Source organism: Cibotium barometz, chromosome 9 (assembly GCF_041138505.1).
Source record: "Cibotium barometz isolate CiBa-2024 chromosome 9, ASM4113850v1, whole genome shotgun sequence".
Classification (NCBI taxonomy): Eukaryota; Viridiplantae; Streptophyta; class Polypodiopsida; order Cyatheales; family Cibotiaceae; genus Cibotium; species Cibotium barometz.
In genome coordinates this window covers 56,480,534-56,505,840 of record NC_141054.1, presented here as the reverse complement: position 1 = coordinate 56,505,840, position 25,307 = coordinate 56,480,534, and the positions used below count along the sequence as shown (strand labels likewise).

Sequence of the window (25,307 nt, the reverse complement as noted above, 5' to 3'; positions counted from 1 at the left end):
ATGGATCTGTTAGTTGATCTTGCTAATCTTCAACGAAGATTCCATTTTGATATGTGAACATATTGCCGAGTACTATGAGCTAGGAACCATCGAAAAAGGCCCCTGAGTGGACAGGTGGTGTGAGCGTTCTGGTTGTGCCAATGATGCCATAGGTACACCGATGAAGGAATGATTGGAAATGAGGATTCAACCGGAGATTTTTTGGAGGATTATGATCAGTGACACTATGATTTCATTAAATGATTATTTTAAAGACATCTGAATCTGTGAAAAAGGCAATTTCATATTGGGTATGTAAGTGGTGTGACTAGTTTTAAGTTTGCATGAATATCCAGCTAGGGGGCCTGGGAACTCTTTTCCCTGGTACCCGAGACAAAACCTAACCAAATTCCTAATCGGATCCCATCACTATAGTGGTTGGGCGGTTGGCTAACCCATGGGGCTGGATGGGGTTAGGCTGGACTGATGGATCCCTAAATTGAGACTCAATTCTGTTATGGTACGATAGAGGAAGTAAATCCCGGACAAAAATTGTTCTATGGAAAAGAATCAACGGCTGTGCCTCTCAACAATGAGGAAAAAAGCGTTGGTCTCTATGATCCAAGTGCAATCTTTTCCCTGATCTAGCTATGGGACTTACGGGTTTGGTTAGATTAGTTCAGTTAGTAGGCTTTTGACTACATTAGAGAAAAATTATCCTGGAGGAATTGCCCGTGCTTTCCGGGCAAGGGAAGTTTTTCCGGGTTAGGTTTTGGAAGAACCGATAGATTAGTCTCTTGTTTGGATATCCGTGGACGAGGCCCCGAGTGAGGGACCCCGCCCCGCGCTAGAAGTGCTACTTCCGCTGTTAGTACCCCTGAATTCCTTCCGCGGAGGGGACAAGGATCTTTCACTACATGATCTTCTCTCTTGCTTCATTAATTAATGGATTTGACACCACTGTGATTGCAAGCAAGGAGGTTTTTCTGCTGAGGACATGTGCTACCACATTTTCTTTGCCTGGGCGATACTTGATTTCAAAATCAAATTCCTGTAGGGTCTGCATCCATCTTCTTTGGCACATGTTGAGATTCTTCTGAGTGAAGATCCACTTTAAGCTCTAATGATCTGTCATCAAAGTGAATCTTTGACTCAGTAGGTAATGTCTCCACGTAATGTCTCCACAACTTTAGGGTATAGACTACTGAAAGTAGCTCTAGGTCATGGATAGCATAATTTCTCTCATGCGTTCTGAGTTTTTGGGATTCATAGGCCACTGCATGACCTTCCTGCATGAGCGCACCTCCTAGGGCAAAACCACTGGCTTCAGTTACTACCTCAAAGGGTAGAGAGAAATTTAGCAACATCAAAACGAGATTGGTTACCAAGGCGGTCTTCAAGCTTATCAAAAGCGCTTTGACACCTGGCAGACCATTGAAATGGGGTATTCTTCTTGAGAAGATTAGTCAGGAGGGAAGCTATGAGAGCATACTTAGGTATAAAAATTCTATACCAACCAGTTAATCCCAAGAATCCCCTGACTTCTTTCACTGTCTTTGGTTCAAGACAATCTATGACTGCTTGGACTTTTGCGAAATCTGGAGAAATTCCATCTTTGGATACTAGAAAGCCCAAGTATTCAACATGGTCGACAAAGAAAGTGCATTTGCTCTTTTTTGCAAAGAGTTGGTGCTTCCTTAGAATCTCAAGAACTTTATGGACGTGAGCCAGTTCTAGAGCCTTTGCCTCTAGAATCAATCCATCCAGATTCCGCATTTTACTAGATGCAGTGAAGAAGGATTCGGTGGGAGGCGAAAGTTGGCCTTACATGGGCCATCATAGTCACCACAATATTTTCTCCAACGTAATAGGTGATGACTTTATTTTGACCTCATCATAGGCAAAACCGCCTAAGGAAGGACATCCCCACCTCCTAGTCACCATAATATTTTCTCCGACGTGATAGTGATGGCTTTATTTTGACCCCATCAGATGCACCACCTCCCAGGAAAGGATCATTGCACATGCCCTTTACATTGGTAGGTCAAATCCCACCTCTGAGAGTGAGTACAAGCTTAGTGAGCACGATTATTACACACGAGGGATATAGCAGGCCTTGGCTTCATAGCCTTCTTATCCCTCAAAAGTTTGAGTCCTAAATAAGAGCTCTTTTACAAAGAAATTCTCAATTTTGGAGAGACTTATCAGAATGGATGGCTGGGAATCTAAGAGTTCACACACATGAATCTAAAGAGGAGGAGTAGGATGAGTTATGCCACACTGAGCACTCTCCTTCCTTACCTAAGATAAAAGGACAACCAAAAGTTCCCATGAACAAGCTGGGACACTATTTCAAAAGAAATAAAATGAATGACTTGTTACCTATCGTTTATAAAGGCATGATGGTCTTTGCAACCTTGGATGGTGGTGCTAGTGCCAACATAATCACCAAGGATTGTTGGCAGGCCTGGGGAAGCCCACCACCACTCATCATAGGCATGAGCCTCGTGGGCCAAGCTTGCCAATGGTAATAGAGCTAAAACTTGGGTATCCTTCAGGATGCAAAGATTAAGCCTGTGGGATAAGCTTCGACCACACATTCATGGTGAAGGTCATACATAATGATCATCGAAAAGCCTTTGATGAGAGATGTAATGCTGGTTCATGATTGGGAAACCATCCTTTTCAGAGAAGCGGGTCATACACCATGATCCATGTTGGAAGGCCTCATTTAGAGATACTTGTTCTAGCAATATAGTCCCACATTGTTTCTCTCCTCTTGCTTGAGGTTATAGATCTGTGTGTAATGGGGCGGTGAGAATCCCAAAATGAATGTATGTCTCAAGACCTCATAGCTAGTCTTTTCATATGGGATTAGAGACCTAAACCACTGGCTTGCTTTGCCTTCATGGCAAATCCCAAATGAATAGACCTTTGGTGGGATCATCAATCCTTTTCATGGTCTCACAAATTTGATCAAACATCCCTAGATATTGCATGGGTTCTCTAGTTCCACAAAATTTGGTCATCATCCTTGTGAGATGTGGATTGGTTGTGTTTTTCCCAACCCTAAGCCTCTAGATATTATGTTTGTGGCAACCCCCTTTTTCCATTTCAAATTCCATCCTAAGCATGTCTTCCATCTATTTATATGGCAACGAAACGTAAGGGAGTTGTTGCACAAAACCCTATGTTTCAGGTTTGGTATTTCTTGTCCCATGGGGTCGGGCTCTACACTTTCCAATGGTACTCATCCTACATCGGTATGGCTTTGAGGTTGTTGGTTCACCTGCACAGCAGCAGCAGCGTGGCTGATGAGGACATGTAAATTCCCTTATGAATCCCTTTGATTTGAGGTAGTCCCGGACACTGGCTCTTTACCTTTCCTCATATTCCCTATTCCTCATCTAAACAGAGAAGATTTGGAACTCGGTTCCATGCTGAAGAAGCCTCTATAATGATTTCTTGTGGAAAGTGGGACTCCTACTTGCGATGTGTGTGCTTGTTGTTGGGTGTATTGAGGAACACTTGTCCCTAGTGTTACAACAAATAAAAAGACATGTCCTGATTTCCATAACTATGGTTGTTGGGCTCTTTGATTGTAATAATCTGCTTGTGATAAACCCAACTCAAGATCAACACCAAATGTTTGAAACATTGTGGTATCGGGCATGGCTTGACCGTTTCTTGTTATGGAAGCGAACCTTGAATTTTTAAGGTTTATAGTCCTACTCCTGCTCCTTCCATGGAGTTGCACCTAAAAATAAGGCTTTGAATGCCTTCTTCATAAAATTTAAGGTGGTTTATAGATCTGATTGGTGATCCAGAGCTCAGAGAATCGTGGTGGCTTTTGTTTCGAGGGGTTCCATTGTTCCTCCACTCATTTATGCATTACGTTGGCTTATTTCTTCCCAAAGATCCTCACTTGTTAAGGTGGATTCGAAGGCCTTTAGTCTTCTTAAAGCACTCTACTATGAACGTTGGTCATTTTTACTGGGATCAAAGGCATAGTGGGTTTGACGACATTTGGTTGGATGCACTATAGTTGATTGTATTGCATTTTTAACAATTCGTCCAGATAGGGTTCGCATCAAATATCCCTAGTGGTTTTAGATACTTTTTTTTTTACTACTAGGCTCACGTGTGCAAGTTCACATCTCCAAGTTTACGTGTCATATTTTACGTCTCTATACTCACATCTGAAGGCTCATGTTTGCAAGTTCTTTTATACAAGTTTATGCCTCTAGACCCACACTTTTAGGATCATGTGTGCACGGACTCGCATCTTTTTTGTATGAACTTGGCTCATGTACTTCATTTTTATGAAATATGCCTATATGGAATATGGAATTTTATGTACTAGGCCTATGCCAAGGTTGGTGTATACTTATTGTGTAATAATTATACTCTCTAATAATTGCATAGGACATGATTTTTCCTTGGAATTTATAGCTGGTACAAATTATATAACATGAAAATATTCCAAGGACATTAGTCGGTATGTCCGTACGAATCTTTAAGGTAGTAATAATTGGTTTGTACCGTTAGGAATACCTTACCTCTAGACTTTCGGTATGTCCGTACGAATCTTTAAGGTAGTAATAATTGGTTTGTACCGTTAGGAATACCTTACCTCTAGACTTACATCTCCATGCATACATCTACAAGTTCACATATCCAAGCTCATGGTGAACTTCAAAATGAGAAACAAAGACACACAAGTTTATTAGCGAACTTCAAAATGAGAAACAAAGACACACACTTAAAAACACCCAATGGCTCCAAAACCATATGTTTTGGAGTGTGACCTCCTAAATCAGCACCAAGAAATATTGGGTAATCCCAATAGCTTGGAATGGATGGATAAAAAATGGAGCTAATCCCTAGGCTATTCCTTGGTAGCACCGCCAAATATGTTCAAGTCAAGAGCTTACCTTTGCCTTTTCGAAGTATGTGTCGATGAGCCGCAAATGCAGCTTTGCTATGTAGGTACGCTAGCTTGTCCCCATCGCATCGTCACGTCATTGTCACACCGGAATGTTCCTTTGCCAATATGGATGAGTGGAGAGATCTCTATGCCTAGGTTACAGGCAACAAAAGATGGTCCTTCCCAATAGTTCTCTCTCACAAAAGGCAAGGAAGAAGAGGCTAATCAAAGAGGGAACCTATAATTAAACCTATTGAAACAAGCATCCATCTAGCATGTAAGAATCCAATAGCATGCAAGCAAGCACAAAGAGGCAGAAGGAGAGCTCACAAGTAAACTATTGCAAGGGATTGATTGTGTCTTGCTTATTGTAAGGGAAGAAGAAGCTAATGGAAGAGGAAACCTATTGAAACAAGCATCCATCTAGCATGTAAGAATCCAATAGTATGCAAGCAAGCAAGAAGAGGGCTCTCAAGTAAACTATTGTAAGGAAATGATTGTGTCTTGCTTATTGTCAAAATGACTTATATACAAATGATTAGTTTTCACACTAGTTCAGCCAAACTTAAAAATGGTATGGACTCTATTACTAGTCTTAATCAACTGTGTACACTAAGTTCATAGACTTTTACTATTTGACATTAAGCACAAGGCAAGGTTGCTTTTATAGGTTGCAGCGTCGTCTTACAAATGTTAAGTGCCCGTTCAAGCGGGTAAGATAGCAAAGTACCTCTTACGGGTAGGTCGGGCAGGTGAAACCATGTTAGCCTACGTAGTGGTTAACATGTAGTTAGATCTGAACTTGAGGACAAAGTTAGGAGGACTGCTTTAAGGATTTTGATACCATCCTCAAAGATTTGACCTCATGAGCACATGAACTTTTAGCTGAGAAGTATGTGATTTGTGACCACAATCTATACTTTAGAAATAGACTATACTTTAGAAATAGACTTTGTATTCTTGATGTAGCCGATCTTAGAAGGAGAATCCTCAAGGATTGTCATGATGTACCTTATTTGGGGCATGATTCAAAGCTACGAAAATCCTTCTTTTGGCCAGTTCTCAAAAGAGATGATGTGAATCATGTAAGAGAGTGCCTCTCTTACCAAAGAATCAAAGTTTCGATGAGAAAGATAGATGGGGCCATTGGAGTAGCCAAAGTTTTTGTGAAAGGGAAATTTCGACTCCATAGTTTTACCTGAGAACATATTCCCCTTTCAAAACCATTGGAGCAAAGCTTAGAATACACAATGCTTTCACCTCTAACAAAATGTTACCATTTAAAGCCATATAGGCGTGATTGTAGTACACCATCAAGCATTTCTGATCGAAGCAATAGAGTAGAAGTATCCAGGTGGATGCCAAAAAGACAAAAGAAGAGATGAAGTTGATCAAAACTCGAGATAGACAAAGGGCCACAAAGCTTGTTAAAAAAGCATGTTACCTACCCAGAGCATGTGTTGCAAGACATGCATAGACTTCAGGAAGATGGGACTATATCTACTAAGCCAAGAGAATTCTATCTAAGAGAGAAAGAATTCTTTGTCGGAGAGAAAGAAGACTTAGAATACAAGAAGTTTTAATTGATTGGGAATTGTACACTCTATAGAGGGAAGATGTAGATAAACTCAAGACAAAATATCTATCTCTTGCTCTCAAAACACAGCCCTTTTGAAGAAGGGTCAGACGTACATAAATAAAGTGCATTAATGTGTAAAGAGAAAGTTTTTTTTCCCCTCTTACATGAATAATTTGGTTCAAACACATGGTAAAATATACTAATGTGGGCAAAAGTGATTCAAATGAAAACCAATTCAGAGCTACACGGGAAGACGTGGAAAATACAAGGTATATGTGTGAACCCTGTGCTAAAGTTTGTAGTTAGATTTATTTGAGTGGTATTCATATGGTTGAATTAAATCGAATATGAAGTTTGAAGTGTGTGCGGAAGTGAAGGTTTAATGTAGAAGCTAACTGACATGAAGGCCAATTGGTTGAATTTCTATTTATTAAATAGCACTCTTTCTGAGGCGAAGGCAAAAGGAGTTAGTTGGAGGAAGAAGGCATGTTTTTGGGTTTAGCACAGAGGAACAAGCAAGATTTTTTGTATTTTTTTCTCAAGCAAAAGGGGGGTTTGAAGTCAAGGTCATCCTTTCTTGAAAATATATCTTTGGTTTTCACTACTTTCCATGCATACGGGATTAAGCAAAAGCAAACCCTAGACTTGGGAGGACATGGTCAAGTTAGAAAGATAATACGCAGATTTGGGAATAAATAAAGTCTATGTGATTTGCTAGTGATATTCAAGAAAGAATGTGGGGATTTGGAAAGAAGGTTTTGAAGAGCTTTCTTTTGGAACATGTTACGGGTTTCTTAAGAATAAATTTTTACAAGTTTTTGGACTTGAATTAGTGAAAGAATCTCTAAAAACTAAGAGTTAAAAGTATACAAAGTTACTAGTTTATGGGGAAAAAAAAACTAGTAGTAGTCAAAAACTAGACCTTGAATAATTTGGGATGCATATGAGATAATGGTTCTCTGTCTTTTGGGGATACTTTAGACAATTCATAAAGAGGTTAAAAGGGATCTCTGAAAATCAAGCTTAAGGAAGCCCTAAAATAAGTGCTAGGAGAAGACCATGCATGCTAGTGAAACTAAGGAATCTTTGAAAATCACGCTTAAGAAAGAGCCCTAAACCAAATGTTACGAGAACACCTGTATGCTAGTGAAACTAAAACCAAGATACACTATCCATATATTTTTGGGTGATAATTAGGCTCCAATTGAGGTGTTTTAAGAACATACCAAGGTCTACAAATTTAGAGTAATGACCAAAAGGGAGACGTGCAAACCAGAAGATTTTGTAGAGAGAAAAGGCAAGAGAAGAATACATAGTCTTGAACCTTACACAATTGTGACATAAGAGAAGATTTTGTAGAGAGAAAAAGCAAGAGAAGAATACATAGTCTTGAACCTTACACAATTGTGACATAAGTAGATGATTTAGCAAATACGATGGTTGGAAAAAACAGTAATGACTAGGTCCTTTAAAGTAAAGATGTGAGGGCTCAGACTAAAATTAGACACCAGCAAAGGTTTCTTTATAGAGCATAAGATTATAAGAAATGCTAGGTTATTAAAGGTATCCCAATTAATGATTGTGGATTAAATAAAGTATTATTTGTTGACTATGATCAAGCCTCTAGATATGAAGTCAAAAATACTTACCAAATCAAAAAGTACCCAAGTGAGATCAAGTGTCAAAGTCACCACATATACATGCCGATGCAAACTTACACCGCAAGAGAGGCTAGGAAAGTGAACATTCCCATGTCCAAGTTTGTCTAGCTTAGAGAGATGGAAAGACCAATTAGGTCTAAATACAAAGCTCAAGCTTGGAGTCAAGCTCCAAGCTTGAGCTAATCCCAAGAGCCTATCCAAAGACTTCAAACAAAATTCCATGAGACTGTGAGGCCAAGAAGAAAAACACTTTAAACACTAAAATACGCACAAGGAAAGAGTTTGCATGGTCTGACAAATTCATAGGGTTGCTTATGTACCTTAATGGGACACAAACATGCTTTCTCAATGATGCTTACACCGCATTTTGTACATACATGAATAACATTGTCCTTATGCTGTTTATATAACCACACGAAGTTCATGGTAATGCCATTGTAGTGGAAATAAAGGTCTTCTATTATTTCAGTTTCTCACAACAAGTGCACGACAAGAACACACTTTATTGTGGTAGATCTCTTTGGACAATCCATTGTAGCGAGATCTCGACACACTCTGTAAAGGAGTCAAGCCATGCTACTACATGATTAAGAGACTAAGGGGTCTTTTATCACACTACAACGAGCTATTGGTGACTATAGCTCAGGAGAGGTGGATGGTTTGAGCTCTTATGGGAGGATAAATTTTCCCTTTGTACAAAACCATCAATATATTAGGTGACTTTACGGGATTATGTTATGTTGGCTTCTTGTATTCTTTCTACACGCTAGTACCTCATCATTATGTGTTTACGGGATTATGTTACGTTGGCTTCTTGTATTTTCTTTCTACATGCTAGTACCTCATCATTGCGTGTTTACATGTGACGTATGTTTAAAAAAGCAAGAGTTGGTTTGGTGTTGACTCCATGATGAGGGCATGAGAAGGGTGGTGTGAATTTATAAGTAAAACATGTGTTATGTCATGTAGTTAAATGGCTATTATGATGTGGATATTTCATTAAGTTGACGTGGAATTTCAGGTTCCAATTTTGTATTGAATGTTTGAGTACATGCACTTAAATTCAGTTTCATATGTTTCCATTTGCAATACCCAATTCTAAAGTGATCTGGAGCCTTACAACTTTGCTCTCCTGATTTTACAGACTGATCCCTAAACAGGTAAACAACAAACGAGAGACCGTGGAAAAAAAAATTCCAGGAACCCTAGGGTCTAATACAAAATCTAGACCTGCTAGTGAGAGAGGAGTTTATAGAGAAAGACGAACAATGGAAGACTCACACAAACACAATCACACACTAGTAATCTGCGCCAATTATGTATCAATTCCAAGACCCCGAGCCCAATTATACAATAAAGGAAGTACAATGCCTATCTCTCAAAGTTACACAGGAGATCCACGATCAGATAGAAGAAACACCAGTTGACAGATGCCTGCTCATACCAAGCATTGCCTGCCTTCTCTGTTGAAACCTTGACAAACAACCATGAACTTTCACCCCTTTCCCTCCCTTACCCTTCCTTACTGACGTGGCGTTTCCATTTCCATTCCCCTTTCTGTTTTTCTCTCAAATATGGTGTGGAGGATCCTATGAAAAGAAGTGTTTGACCACAATAGCAACCCTTAGCAGAGGTTCAGAGCAAGCATAAAAAACACACTGGTCAGGATATTAATAACTTTACATAAACATGCATCTGATACAAGATCATTTGCAGTGAGTAGTGCCAACCGTCCACACAGGCACCCCTTGGCTATGCTGCATTACCCAACCAGAATATGACCAAAAATTTGCCCCACTATAGCAACCCTTAGCAGAGGTTCAGCGAGTGGCTGCTGCTTAGGAAGCAAACATAAAAAACACTGGTCAGGATAATAATAACTTAACATAAACACGTATCTGATTGGCAGTGAGTAGTGCCAACCGTCTACACAGGCACCCCTTGCCAATGCTGCATTACCAACCAGAATATGACCAGAACACCACTGCACGGTTCTTTTAAAGCTTACTGCTGAATCATTATTAAGATAGCCTTATTTCCAAAAAACCTTGTATGAAACTACCTATTTTCCTGACCAAACAACTCAACAAGACCTAATAGACTGATGCTAGAGATGATCGAACCTCAAGGTATTACATGTGTCAAATTTTTTACAGCACTACACCAGAATTAGAGATCACAACTTTTTTCTTGGGTCTGTCCATGCGGTCAGTCTCTTGTGACTCAATTTTCTGCACAATATCCATGCCTTCCAAGACTTGCCCAAAGACCACGTGCCGCTTGTCCAGCCAAGGTGTCTACAAAGCCACATAAGCAAGCATAACTGAGTTGTCATTATAACAAACTAAGGTTATATTGAAAACTAAGTTGTTTCAATTTGGCCTGCTCTCTAGCTTTTTGCTTAACAGGTTACCATATAAAGGGGCGAAACCTACACACTTATGTGCCCCTCTTGCGCATAAGAGTGGAAAGTGGGGAGGCATTAAAAGTGCACAACTATACAGGCTCTATAGACAGCAGCAGATGAGGTAGGGGTGGATTAGGAGAGGGGTTCCACCAGGGGGCAATGGGAACAAGTGCATTCCATCTGCTGTCAATGCACATGCGGGATGTCAGATGGGAGCCCATGTGAGGTTCGCTGGTTGCCTGAGAGGGAAGGTTGTATTGGCAGCCCATGGATGTGGGCAAATTTCTTGCACGTGCATGTAATGGGCAGGAGCTATGCGGAAGCCTATTACAACACGTGTGGGCTGGTCAGTAGTGACAGCAGCATGCCCATGGCTGGATAGCAGCCACACATGGGTGAGCTGGTAGTAACCTTACGGAAGGGACGGGTGAAATGGCAGGAACAGCTGCATGCAGGCAAGGTAGCCAAGCACGTGTACAAGAGCCTACTGCAAAAAAAAAATTGAACTTACGCGTATTCACTTGTGGCAAGGCCATTAAGCAAGAAAGCAGCGCACACAGGTGTTAATTACAAGGCAGCAAGCCGGTACGCATGTAGCAAGGCTGCATGCATGAGGGTGGGTTGCAAGGCACTGGAATAATTGTTTATCATGCCTCAACATGTCTAGCAAGACAGCTGCATGCATGAAGGTAACTGTTGCAACAACACAGCAATCCCATATTTGTGAGTATGGCAAGGGAGCTGCGGGTGAGCAGTAAAACGAGCAAGAAAGCCTCATAGGCAAAATATTGATAACAATGTTGGGTTTTGAGTTTATTCTTGTGGATTTCAAGCTACAATAGTTTATGTATGAGTTTATTCTTGTGAATCTCAAGCTACACTAGTTTATCTACCAAAACACGCACCGTCCTCGCTGTGCACATTGAAGTAAGAATAAGCAATCACCTTGACAGTACAGATGAAAAACTGGCTTCCGTTGGTATTGGGACCAGCATTAGCCATACTCAAGATTCCAGGCCCAGTGTGAACCACTATAGACAAAACCAGGAAAAGAAATGTCAAAAAAGCAGCCCAATCAAACAACCATCCCATATAAAATCCCTAACAGCTTGCAAGGGTTAAGGCTCTAGGGTTTCTTAAAACTTACATTTGAAGTTTTCATCGTTGAACTTGGAACCATACACACTGTATCCACCTCTTCCCTGTCCAAATGAGCCATTCCAATGATAGTGACATTTAAACAGAAAACGTAATGCACACACAAGCCACAGCTGCTACAAACAAACATGTGCAGATGCAAGCACACAGATCTTATACACCTTCAGATGAGAATTTAGTTGAAAAGATTTCAGAAGTATTATAGTTAAGCAAATTGGCTTCATGTACTTACATCACCACGCTCAAAGTCTCCCCCTTGAATCATGAAATCCTTAATTACACGATGGAAGACGGATCCCTTGTAGCCAAATCCTTTTTCACCTGTATGTCAACTTGCCAAGCAGTTTAAAGCAGGAGCGTGTAATTTGAAATATCCAAGACAAAACTAAGAAAAAGAAAAGTAGAAGGGTTTGTTTTTTTTAATTATGAAAGGAATGTCAACTTGCCAAGCAGTTTAAAGCAGGAGCGTGTAATTTGAAATATCCAAGACAAAACTAAGAAAAAGAAAAGTATAAGGGGTTTTTTTTTAAATTTATGAAAAGAATGTTTGTGGGAGAACAGGTAAGCAAATGAAAGTCTTCACAAGGGGGAGCTGGAGCTCCTGCTAGCCTGTAACAGCACCCCCCCACCCCCACCCCCCCCCCCGCGCCGGGGGCAGAAATACCCCAGTCCCCATCTGTGTGTAAGCCCCCTCCCCTATCCCTCACCTTGCCTTCTGCTTCCCCCCTTTGAGCCTCGTGCTGCCCCATCAGCCCCCTCTCCACCTTTGCACTCCTCCCTCTTACCAAGCAGTTTAAAGCAGGAGCATGTAGTTTGAAATATCTAAAAGAAAACTAACTAAAACAAAGTAGTAGAAGGAATTCTTGAACTTTTATGAAAGGAATGTTTGTGGGAGAACAGGTATACAAATGAAAGTCTTCAACAAACGCACTTTGACATCTACTACCCCAAGTTTGGCCTCAAGCCATTTCTTCATTGCATGAATACGCAAAGCTCAAAGAATACAATCTAGAGGTCCCTAAATCCAGCCATCATCGACCACCCCAAGAATCAAGTGTCGCGTCCACACTCCCGAGGTGTGATGTGGACATGCTTCTATCCATTGGCCAGCCCAAAGGTCGAGTGCGTAGCAGATTCATGTGTATGTAATGGCATTTGTACAAATTCATTGTTTTCTTGTCCTGGCGCTCAATGAGCAGCCAAGTGTGGACGCCGGACGGCATTATTATTATTACGGTGTGAACACCCTAGATTAGGGTTGGCCAGCCAACTAGCCCAAAAGTCACTATAAATAGAAGGCTATGGGTGATGCCCAAAATAGGCCCCAATCAGGGCATAACAGACAGGACAACCAAAGGCACATTAAGGGGGACCAGCAGTGGGCACTCAATGCCAAATCTAGGAGAGCATAAGGGCAGCCAAATTCACCATTCAACAAGGCTAGATCAAAAAGCACAGAGGCACCCCTCTTCTCAGCAAAGCACACAGCAGCGAAGGGCACCTTCTTCAACAGTAGCATCAAGGAGGCCAGCATGCAGGGGTGTTCAACATCTTTGGTGACCCCGAAACAGGCCCAAAACATGGCATAACAGGCCGGCCAGGAGTGCTCCCTACAAGGGGTGTCCAAGTCAACAAGCGCACAGCCAAGGAGCGGCAACAATCAGTCCAAATCACGTCCATAAGTACCTGTCAAATCTTAGACAAATTCAGTCCAAATGTCCTGAAAGTGCAGTCAAAGGCCTCAAGAAGAGATCTTTTCCTTGCTTCTAAATTGTGGTTTGCATCTTTCCCTTGATGACCATCCAAGATGCCATTCCCACAACCATTTCATACTGACTTGATGCACCTTCACGGTTATAACAACCACTGCTAGGCAGTGGCTGCAGACGTGTGTTGCAAAGCATTTCATCAAAAAGAATTCATCAACAAATCATCCAGCCAAAACAATATAAAGCCTAAGTTAACCAAAAGGTTGAGTAAAGGAAACTTCAATACCTGTACATAGTGCTCGGAAGTTCTCTACGGTTTTTGGCACGTCATCTCCAAACAAACCAAGAACAAGCCTCCCAGCTGGAGCCCCTCCAATCTCAATATCAAAGTAGCATTTTGTTGTGACCTTGGCTTGTGTTGCCACTTCCTGTGAAGAAAATCTCTTATATCACAGAAACTATTTAAATTTTACACCTTCCACACTCATAAAGCGTCAAACTAACAACTCCATTAAGCGTAGCATTTGCCAGCGTACAGGTCTGGAATTCAGCCTCCCCTTTGAAAATCTTCCAGAAGAACACATCAAGAGGGATTAAAAAGAAAAAAAATGCATAAATGCACATGCATGTTAGTTATTATGAATGCCCGTATGCAAGTGTATGCATGCCTACGTATAAATATCAGATTTAAAATTTACACACGAGCCCCAACCATACACAGCTGGTGCACCAGCACATGCCCTCCTCCCACGCACATACACAAAAATAAAATAAACTTAACGCATGCACTCTCCCCAATGAGCACACACTTACAGTCACAAAAATCAAAACGTGCACACTTACACTCACTCACAGACATCAAAATGTGGCATGTGCACTCCCATACACACATGTGCACATACACAAAGCAAACATCGATCATTTTCATGCAAGCATGTGTGTTATTGCAAAACAAGGTATCGCTTGCCACAACTAAAACAGAAAATCAAGGTCAACACATTGAAGTATTAATCATGCATACATAATCTTGTAAGCATTTTGAACAACTTACTTGTGCCATGGATTTTACAGAAGTCCATAGCCCCTTTCTGGAAACAAGCTTGATAGATGGCACTGTCAAGCGATAAGCACCAGTTGAAGAGAAGCATGAAGAAAAATGAGATGCACTTTGGTTGTCCCGAGTCAAAGAACTCAGAGGCGATCTCACACATGCTGGATACCTTGCCACATCGCAATTAGCAATTCCTGGAGGCCCAGAAACTTTTGATGCCAAATTGCCCTGCCAAAGACAATGTACTAAAGCAGTATTAGTTGGATAACATCTGAAACAGAAATCCATATCCCACAGGGCATACAGTACAGTACAAGATACAGCTATCCTCCATGCAACCAGAAGAAGAACGGTCATAAAACAGCACTGCCACCTCTTTGACATGTAAGGGTCCCCTTGGCCCCACACACTAAGTAAAGGAGAGGTCTGGTCATGATGCTTTTCATAATAAAGGTCAGAAATTTCTCCACAAGGAGAACAGAAGCCCCCACTTCCTCAAGAAGCAAGTTTGAAAGCGCCCAACACCCAACAATGCTCAACCAAAACCGCCCAACACCTGAAACACCCGAAAATTGCTTTAACAGCAAAGCGCCAACACCGCTTCAAAACACGCGCACACCGCCCGCCCGCCCCCCCCACGCCCAATCCCTCAGAGAGCAAAACAAAAGGGTACCCAGCACACAGAAAAAATGAAACCCCAAAAAGTACATGAGCGGAAGCGCCCAGCCCGACAACAGCAGAAAATAAGGCTCGAAGTGCAGGATAAGATCATACAAGTAAACAGCAACAAACATGAGCTTACCAGGCTGATGCTGATGCTGCTGCCGCTGCAAGAGTCCATCACCACACGCAGATGGATGGTAATTTCCCCCTTTTTTAAAAAACGTTATACCACCTACATTCTTCCACTTCTCTCTTTTTTTCTTTTTTTTTAAAGAGACTGTAAATATATAACAGAGAAAGGTAACAAAAACAAAACCAGGGTGAGCTTTGAAGAAGCTTAATTCTAGCTTAAGCTAACACATTCCTCATCTCGGTAAGGCTAAGTATGTATTTTTGCAGCGTAGAAGCCTGGCACATCTGGCGTGCTAGATGTAGCAAGGCCATTGAGGGTACCCACACTCCGTTGGCTGAGACCATCAGGAGCATATGGCTCGACATCATTCACACCCTCTGCGGTCAGTGGGGGAAGCTGCAAGAAGGTTCTGACCGCATGATGCGGAAGCGGCAGGAAGCCTTCTTGATACTTTGGAGGCCTAGCCCTTTCATCACAGATAGAGGCGGTGACCCCATTTGGCACTACAGACCACCTGTGTGGTTGTTTCCCCCCCTCCCCCTGTATGAGATAGCCTTCTCCTCATAGAGCAGCCAACTGAAGGAGAAGCATATCTCCCCTTATGATCACTTGTATCCCGCCCTTATATGAGGCGAGTTTGTTTTTAGCCCTTCGTGGTTGTACTTTGCCCTTTGTGGCTATTTTTCTCTTTAACTAATTGAAGGATGTTTTTCCCAGGAAAAAAGTATATATTTCTGCAAATCTGAATCTTTGATCAAGAGGTCGACTTCTTCATCAGCCACCACCAAACCATCCTGAAATTTCCCTTCATATTGAATTTCCCTAATTTTCTCTTGGAAGTCCTCTTTAGCCTTGGTCATCTGCAGGGTCTCTTCTGTTGCATTTTTTATGTACTGCGCTTCACACACCTTCAAGCTCACTCTATGCAGCGTCTTCATCTGCACATGCAATTCAGATCTAAGTCCATACATCATATTGCTATGTGCATTCTTAAACAGACAGTTATTTCTATGAATCCAAATAGTCCAAAGATATTCAGTAGTACGAATGACATTCCAGAGAACAGCATAGCATTTAATTGGTTGTCCAAGAAGGATTTCTTGTCATGACAGTTGCTAGGTCTGTACAAGGCTTACACATTGGTTCAGAAATCTAATAGCTTCTATGTTATGGGCACAACCTAGAAGCAGATGCTATATTGTTTCCAATGCTGCATGATCTCTTGGGCGTACTCCACTTCCATACCCAAAGCGCTGGGCTCTTTAGTTCGTCCATAAAGCTTTATGGGGCAACTAGCCAAAGCAAGCACGATTTTTTTGATGGGATGAAGGGCGTCCACATATTTTTAAATTTGAAACCCCACTGTTTCATGTCCCAGAGGATGTTCCATCTACTATTCAGCTTGCAATGTAAAGGTGGTCCTCGGGGAGGATGGGGCGGGATTGGTGATAGGTTACATTTGGACTTCCATGCAAAAGCTTTGTGGATAAAAGGCCCTGTGAGTTGGATCTAAGCCTTTCTATCTCATCAGGCCACAACTACATTCTGCTCTGAATCAGGAGGGTGTCTTCATATGATACTATGAAGATAGATTTTAGCTCTTGTTCTGTAACCCATCTGCATTCAGATCTGTTCCATATATCTTCCCAAATATGTATGCCTTTTTTATGGAGCTTAAAGGCATGTTTGTATTACTCTGCAGAAATGTTGTGAGAGAGCGCTAAACAGAACCAAATGGAGTTCAAGTGTAAAATATGGGCATGTTTCTGAGTATTTATGTGTCAGTGTTTACATCTATTCCATGCTTGCCATACTAATTTGACCAGTGCACTTCCCTGAGGTTTGATGGTGATTGGATTAAAAAAGAGCGTCATCATAGGCAACTTTTTCCACCAAGGGAACTCTACCAGACTGAATTGGTCCAGATTGCAACGCAACAGAATTGCCCAGTCAGCATCTGGCATATAAAAACTTCAAACAATCCACTTGGCTAGCATATGGTCAATAATGTCTATGATATTTGGCAAACCCAAACCCCCTTGATTCTTCAGTTGTATACATACATCCCAAGACACTTTGTGGAATTTGACTTCTTATGTATTTCCGGACCATAAAAAAATTATGCATAGTTTCTCCAATTGTTTCAAGCCTAAGTTAGAGGGACGCCAACATGACAAGAAGTATAGGCCAGTGGGGAATAAGATGTGTTTTAGGACAACCATTCTACCATGTTGTATGCCAGACCATTTATTGAATTTATTCTGTATTTTGTCAAGAACCCAAGTCCATCTTTGATGCATAGACACTTTGAATCCCATTGGGATTCCAAGGAGTCTAAATATTTGCCCTTCTTAGAGAATCTTACATCCTTGGTCCAATAGCCACTAATGAGGCTCTTCAAGCATCGTTTTTGTAGAACAAAATCCCATTCCAATCTATCATAGGCTTTGTCAAAATCAATTTTAAAGAAGATTAAATCTTGTTGTGTTTGTTGGGCTTACTCAACTCCCTCCCAGAGAGCTATAATGGCATCCAAAATGAATCTACCTTTGATAAATCCTTTCTGTTCAGGTCTTATTCTTGCAGATGGCCTAATAAGCATATGGCTAGAGCTTTGGCAAAGATTTTATAAGCTGTAGAGAGCATGGTGATAGTCGCCAGTTAGCTATATCTTCTTCAGCCCCTCTCTTTGTGCATAAGTTTGATGACCCCTTTGTTTATGGAGATTGGGAGAGCTCCAAAATTGATGGATTCCTTCTAGACTGCTAGAAGGGGAGAAGTAAGGAAGTGTTTAAAAGCTTTGAAGAACTTTGTGGGTAGGCCATCAAGCCCAGGACTTTTATCACTTTTCATAGCCATGATGGCTTCTTCAACCTCCCCTCTTGAGAGGTCACACTCCAGGGTTCTAGCCACACTCTTAGAGATCATTTTTCTCCTGCATTTAGAAATAGTTTGCATGGTTTTAAATCGGTCTTCTTGATAGCAAAGACCTCGAAGAAGTGATCTTTGACTATTCCTAGGTTTTCAACTACTACCGATTTTGCACAATTGCCATTGTGCTTTCTGAGCATTGGAATATGGTCTACTGCTGCCTTCCTTTTCAGGATACTGAACATCTCTTTAAAGGGTCTGTCCAATTTCGATGCCCACCATTCCCTAAAGAACAATTTTAGTTTTACTAGCACTGGATCTCATCCTCTTTTTTAAGCTAATCTCTAACTGAAATTTGTTGGTCTTGAGGAAGAGCTAACATTGGTTTATTCTCTGTTCCAGATATTGAAACTCCTGGAATTTCTTATGCCTCCTATTTGTCCTTATTTCGGTAACTTTCTTTTTAATATCAATAAGCAATTTTTGGGAATCTCTCACCGCATGGCTCCAAGCTTGAGAGGGAGAGGCATTAGAGCTGAAATGCTTTGTCCATATTAACTCCAGATTGGTCCTAATAACAATTGGGAGTTGGAACAACTTAGGGTCTGTATGGAACCATCCAGATTGAACCTTTTGGGTTCCTTGGGAGAAAGAACAAAGGATCGGATAGTGGTATGAGAGGGCTTTGCTATATTGAACTTTCACTTTGGTGTTTAGGAAGCTATTACATAAGGTTGTTGAAGAGTAGCACCGATCTAGCCGAGCCTTTCTCAGTTGGTTCCCGAGTCTCCCATTTCCCCAAGTGAAGTCATGGTTGCATGCCATGTCATGAAGGGAGTGCATGCCTTTCAGATCAAGCCAACTTGTCCTTTTTGCACCTCTTATAGTTTGACCTAAATTTGAGAACCTATCTTGTGGAGATTCCACTATATTGAAGTCCCCTACAAGAATGACTGGGTCCACAAAATGCATAAGAGACTCCCAAAGATCAGCTTTGGTGCTTGCCGAGCTCGTGGCATATACTGAAATCATCGTCAACTTATGGTCCTATAGTTTCAGATGGATAGCTATCCATCTGTTGAGGGAGTCTATCTCATGACTCATATAGAAAGGCATCCATGAGTTGTGAAGCCCTATAGAAGTACCACCTCCCCCTGGGTTCTTTTGAATGCTCCATCTCTAAGCAGCTCCTTGGACGAGATAAGGGAGAGAAGGGGACTGGCAGTAGGGGTGGGTGAAGGCAAAAATAGACTGTTTTCATGAACGGCTAGTTGTGTTAAAAGGGCAGCTAGAACCAAGGCACCGCTAAAAAAATGTCCACCATTCTGTATGATGTCCGCATGGTTCACATGCGGGAATAGGAATCCTGAGACCCCCTCTCTCCTTCATGAGTGACGGTAGGTGGGGAGGCAGCATTTCTTGAGGGCCGCATCTGGTTGGAGGCGTCCCGTTCCGTTTGCGAGCCATGTTTGCTGATGAGATGGTTGTAGCGAGCGCCTTCTTGCTGGTTCAGTTCGACATTGACTGGTTGAGAGCCACTAAGCAACCTAGGAGGACCCTGGTTCAACTAGGGTCCCTTTGGCCTAGTGGCTATCGAGACAGGGTAGAGACCCTTGTTTTGACTCAGTCAGAAGGCCCATAGTAAAGCAATTTGGATGGGAGTTGGGAGGGAGAACAGAAAACCTAACATAGGGCTGTTGTACATTCACAGACCCGTTATCCATTCAAGGAGCTCCCCTATCACAAACCTGACGGCGAACTATGTTTTGTGTCTGAGTTCCTGCTTTTGTCTCTTACTTGCTACCTTGCATTTCGGCCATCTCCTAGGTAGTCCGTCTCCTTCACCATGCACCCTCGGAGAAAACTCCTAGGTGGTCCGTCTCCTTCACCATGCGCCCTTGGAGAAATCTCTGATATTACTTGCGTTGTGGGTTACCCATATTCTTCGCCATGGCACCTTGGAGAACTCTCTAGTCCTACTAGATGCTCTTGGCCCTTTGTTTGGAGCTATGTGGATATGGCGTCGTTGTCCGTGCTACATGGTGTGGAGGTCGTCATCGTGATGTTTTGTGTATGTCCTTTTGACGTTGTTGGTTTGTCTTCTTCACCATGTAGGCTAAGAGAAGCTTGTGATCCTGCTACATGGGCCTCCTCTTTGGTCTTGAGCTCTCTGGATATTCGATTTTGGTATGGAATGCACTGTGCATGCTTGTTTTCTGGCCTCTTCGTGAATCGTCTATTTATTATGTCTTTTGTTTGCCTCGATTCTTGCTACGTCACTCTTGTCTTGCTATGTTTGGTGGCTGTCCCGTTCACTACCGTATATATACAACTCTTGATGGTTTGTTTGCATCTCATTTCTGCCATGTTGAAGTCATCTCGCTCTGCAACTTCATACTAGCGTAGTAGAAGAGCAAAGTTTGTTACTCCATGTGTGTTTGTGTCCGCCCTTACAAAGACCTCGTGTGAGTGCTGTCGCGTCGATGCCCGTCAATCCTGTGGGTGTCCCTTGTAGAAGCGCGCTATCTGAATCTAACAAAGATAACATCCCTCCTCGTATCCTCGCCCCTCCAGAAGGTCCCTCTGGTTTAGAAAATTTGAAGGGAGTCACAAGACGAGCTCGTCTTCACATGACACATATCGTTTTTCATGTTATTGTTGTGTTGTTTTTGTCCTTCTCATTATTTATGCTAATACATATGTTGTGATTGCAGGGAGCTCCGATTGTGATTGCAGGTAGCTCCGAGACCTCCTACGCAACGATCAAGAGGAACAAGGTAGGAGACCTCCTATGCAACGATCAAGGTAGGAACAAGGTAGGAGATCAGTCGGTTTCATCTCTCGGTCGACCACCCGATGTGTTGCCTGCATGCCCCAAGTTTCCAACTCGGGCTAATGTGAAGATGCTAGAGGTATCTATCAATGTTGGGATTGGAAAACGATGACGTGGATATGTCTATGTGGGATAATCTTATGGAGTTTTTCTAGCATGAGTGTACCCAAGTGCTCTTCTCCCTTGAAAAAGGTGGTACCCTCCACCATTTGCACTTTCAAATGGTCGCTCGCATAATCTCTACATCCATCATCTCGCCATTGGAAAGTCTGTGAAATAGTACTTGATGTGGAATAATGTGAACAAACCCCCGGGCACAATTGTCATGTACCGCGCCCTATGTCAAATTAAGATTGCACACCTTTGAGGGCATGGTCGGATACTGTCTAAAGGATTTGCATAAGGCTCATTTTCATTTTCATGCTCATAATGTTTCTACAGAAGAGATTTCCAAAGGTGGAACCTTATATGCACAATTTGGGCAGGGTGACCTGAAGAACAAAGAATGCCTCACCAAGTTCATCTGAATTTTGGATGTAACACATGCCTCTCACCATAATTGTTTGCAAACAAGGGCTAGCATTCGAAAACAAATTGCAATGGAGCTCTGATACCAATGCATTTACACCAAATCAACCACACGGCACACTAACCACCACCACGAGGCTCAAAACATGTGAACAACCTCAAATAAAACATCAACGCGTGTGACACACCTCACACGTGTGAACAATCACCCAATATGCCCACACTACACACAAACTATCTCCACAAACTTAAGGCATGAGGACAAAACTCTATCATCGCATGTGAACACCCCTAACTCAATGCATACTTATCACGCGTGGGAACCACCACTAGCACAAGTAAGGGTCTGGTGTGGAAATGGCCAAGCGATAAATGGGAGATGTAAAAAAAATGAGTGGGAACAAGCTGAAGAATGGGCAAGATGGGTTAAGTGATCAAGAGCCTAGGGTGTGGTTGGACAAAATGAATGGGAATAGGAAATGGCCAAAAGATCAAAGGGTAAAACAAGGTATAGGGTGTGAAAAGGCTAAGAGAGAAAGAAAGAAAGCGAAAACCTAAACGTTAGACTTCACACATTTTTTTTTCTCTCCTCTACTTCTCCCTCTCACATTGACGCCTCCTCTCTTTTGTTGAGCTCCTCTCTTCTGCTAAGCTCCTCCTCTGTTGAGCTTGAGCAAAGGACAACTCTTGAATAAAACGTTTGTTTGCTGACTTGTTGTGCTGAGTTCCACAGAAATGATGAACTCTCTGCTGAGCATGTAGGAGGGCGATGAAGCGCCTTCTGTTGGAGCCGCAAACTTCTATTCTTTCTGCTCTTGTAGGAAGGCCATGAAGCACCTTCTATTGGAGCCGGCTGCTGCTGTCACCAGCAGCAGCGTGATACGCTCACCTTCTTCGACCTACCTTGCACTCCCAGCAGAGCAGTTAGTGTTGGCGTGCTTCTTCCACCTACGCTCAGCCGCCTTGAGCCTCATAGAGGTGATGACATTGTCAATGTTGTCCGCTGAGCCTATAGGAAATCGATGAAGCATTGGTTGGCTGTGCTTAATGCTGAGCTTCATAGAGGCTGGTTTGAAGCATTGAGCTCCTGAGCCTCACAGAGGTGTGCGCTTCCAAATCTCCATTTTTTGAAACAATCAGCTACTCTGATAGGATTGCTTGTTTTTCTCAAAGAGCTAAAGGCATATCATGGTGCAGCCATGGTTGTGTCAAAGTTGTAGAGTCTCAAAGGTGCAGTAGTAGGAGTTGGTGGCTAAGAATGACTTGGCGTGTGCTCACACTAGTCTCAACTATGATCAAGCCTTTGCTGTCATCCAAATTAAGTCGAGTGCTAAAATTTGCCTAAGACAAAGAAACTTCCAAATCCTTGATGTTCGTGCCAAGCTTGACAATAGCAACTTTCTCTATCTTTAGGGTGTCTTTCTGATTGGAATACACGGATGTTTCCTTCACCCTTGCATTGGAAAGTTTTTCCACACTTTTGGTCAGAATGTTCAAGGCTGTGTCTTCAGCAACTTCTAGCAGTAGGATAAATGCCCTTTCATCAACCTTTCCATGCATACATGTAACTGTCTACACATTTGTTCATCATACATGGATTCAAACTGTCTGCATAGATGCATTTCACTGGTTTCTTCATGTACGCATTCAAACTATCTGTAAATTTGTCAATCTTGGACTGATTTAGATCATTCTTGCTAGACATTCATCAAGATTTGCTTGCAACTGCCCTGATTGCAAAAAGATTTATAAATGTTTGGCTTGTTTGCTAGATATGTTTGCTAGATATCTAGCAAGATTTGTCAATTTCTGCAACTTTGATGTATAGTAGTAGAATCCCTTGGTGTAAATGGTAACACATTGGCTTGCCAATGATCTCAGTTCAAATCTGAGAGGATTGCTATACCTTTGAACTTTCTTGCAAAGATCAACTTGTTGGACACTTTTTTTCTTGCACAGAAACAAGAAAATCAAGAATAGAATGAAGTTTAGGGTAAAGATCATTTACTGATGTAACATTTTGCACCAATCTTGCTTTAAACACTTAAGTTCTTCACTCTACACTGTTTTCTTAATAATCTTATGGATTTTCTTCATAATCTCTGCACTAACTATCACCGTTTTCAAGGAACTCTGCACTATATAAAACTTTGCACAAACTTTAAGAAATCACAGACTTCAATGAACTGGAGAAATCTTCAATTTTATACACAAAATCTATAATTGTTATAAAAATCTGCACTAGAACTCTGTTCTACACAGCAATCTGTACTCTGCACAATAATCTACACAGAAATTTGAAAACTACACAGCAATCTTGATGTCTACACAGCAATCTGTACTCTGCATAAACTTTGTAATCTGAATATTCTGCACAGTCTACACCAATCTTTGAAATTGCAATGAAATTTCTACAAAAATACTTAAGAAACCAAGCTTCTTGTAAATCTGCTCCAAGAACTCCAAGATTTTGAAAAATAGGACAGAAATAGAGGCTTAATGGATTAATAATTGGAACTGTAAGAAGCTCTCTAAGCAATACAATGCAAGAAAATCTCTCAATTTTGTTTGCTAAAATCTCTGTAAACCCTAATTCAAAAATCAAGAAAATCAAGACAAGAAGTTCAAGAAACCAAACAGTAAATTGGATTAGGGTTTAGAAAACAATGTCTAATACAAATTCAAAAAATGATTAATAGAAATCTCTTTGCTAATCCTATCAAACAAGAAATTAGCAAATCTAAAAAAATGTGTGAAAACTAATTTCGAAAATGATTAACACTAATCACTTCCTAAACAAGGACCTAAGCCAAAGGCTCTGATACCAATGCAAATAACTATGGAAGTGTGGTGTGTTAATATCCCACCTAGAGGAAGCTCATCATAGGGAGCAATACCTAGAGCACTCATGGGAGTTTGCACCATATCCAAGAAGAGAACACATGTTCCAAGGAGAAAAGATGACCAAATGTCATAAATTGAGTAAAAAGATCATAAAGTGAGTAAAAGATCCCAATACATGATAGTAATCTCCTATTTATACCCGCAGGGCCCCATGTGTCCTATATGTGTAAATGGACCCTAACTTCAGGTGCCTAGGCCCATCCCCATGTGCATGTGCACCACTAGGACACTTTGTTACACAAATTCATGCTAATTTAATGGAGTACCTCAATGTAAATGAGATCAAAACATTTGGAAGGGTTGAAAATGAGAAGCATAGAGAATTCTATGTTGGAATTTACTTAGATTCGGGTAACAGAGTAACTCCTACTACTACAGTTCTTCAAGAACTTAGCAATGAAAATCCGAATGTTCGGGCACATAGAGATATGGTAGGAGGCCCTATTTCTTTCGATTTAAATGAACCACCTATAGATGAGATTGGATCTGTTGAAGATTTTCAGCCTATTTCCTATTCTATTGGCGATGTGAAAGGTATTAAATCCAGATGTCATCCTATAAGGGGTGTTTTTTCATTTCCTCAAAATGTTAAGCACCCATCAACCATGGTGTTATGAGGGAAAACATTGTTATGCAAGTGGGAATATCTCTTTATTGCCTTTGGAAAATCCTCCTCCTACATTAGCTGATATGTTACTTGCTAATGATAGTGTAAGTAGGGAATACAGGAAGAATATATGCTCTTATAGCATTCGTTTCACTAGGTGCTCACTTGGACAATCAGTTTAATAAGGGAGGATGTGTATTTAATTTTTGAATCCATGATACTACCTATCATTGTGTTGACTTTGTAATACTTGATAAAACACGAGATGTAGCTCCTCAATTTGCCCAATTGTACGTG

At 41.4% G+C, this 25,307-nt stretch overlaps 1 protein-coding gene across 1 annotated transcript; it reads right to left on the bottom strand.

Moving 5' to 3' along the window:
• Nucleotides 1–9,811: 9,811 nt before the first annotated feature.
• On the bottom strand, nucleotides 9,812–15,416 carry LOC147635739 (peptidyl-prolyl cis-trans isomerase B-like). Its single transcript, XM_086803142.1, has 7 exons — nucleotides 15,274–15,416; nucleotides 14,472–14,699; nucleotides 13,707–13,848; nucleotides 11,944–12,032; nucleotides 11,701–11,755; nucleotides 11,499–11,584; nucleotides 9,812–10,443 (listed from the first exon to the last, which is right to left on the bottom strand). The coding sequence occupies exons 1-7, from the start codon at nucleotides 15,310–15,312 to the stop codon at nucleotides 10,297–10,299; spliced, it is 786 nt and encodes a 261-aa protein (XP_086659268.1). The 5' UTR covers nucleotides 15,313–15,416; the 3' UTR covers nucleotides 9,812–10,296.
• Between the last annotated feature and the right edge of the window lie 9,891 nt (nucleotides 15,417–25,307).

Coding starts and splice junctions, on each gene's coding strand:
- LOC147635739 (XM_086803142.1), bottom strand. CDS start 15,312: ATGGACTCTTGCAGCGGCAGCAGCATCAGCATCAGCCTG. Junction 12,033..13,706: donor CTTCCGAGCACTATGTACAG/GTATTGAAGTTT, acceptor GTTGACATACAG/GTGAAAAAGGATTTGGCTAC. Junction 11,585..11,700: donor CAACGATGAAAACTTCAAAT/GTAAGTTTTAAG, acceptor TTTTGTCTATAG/TGGTTCACACTGGGCCTGGA.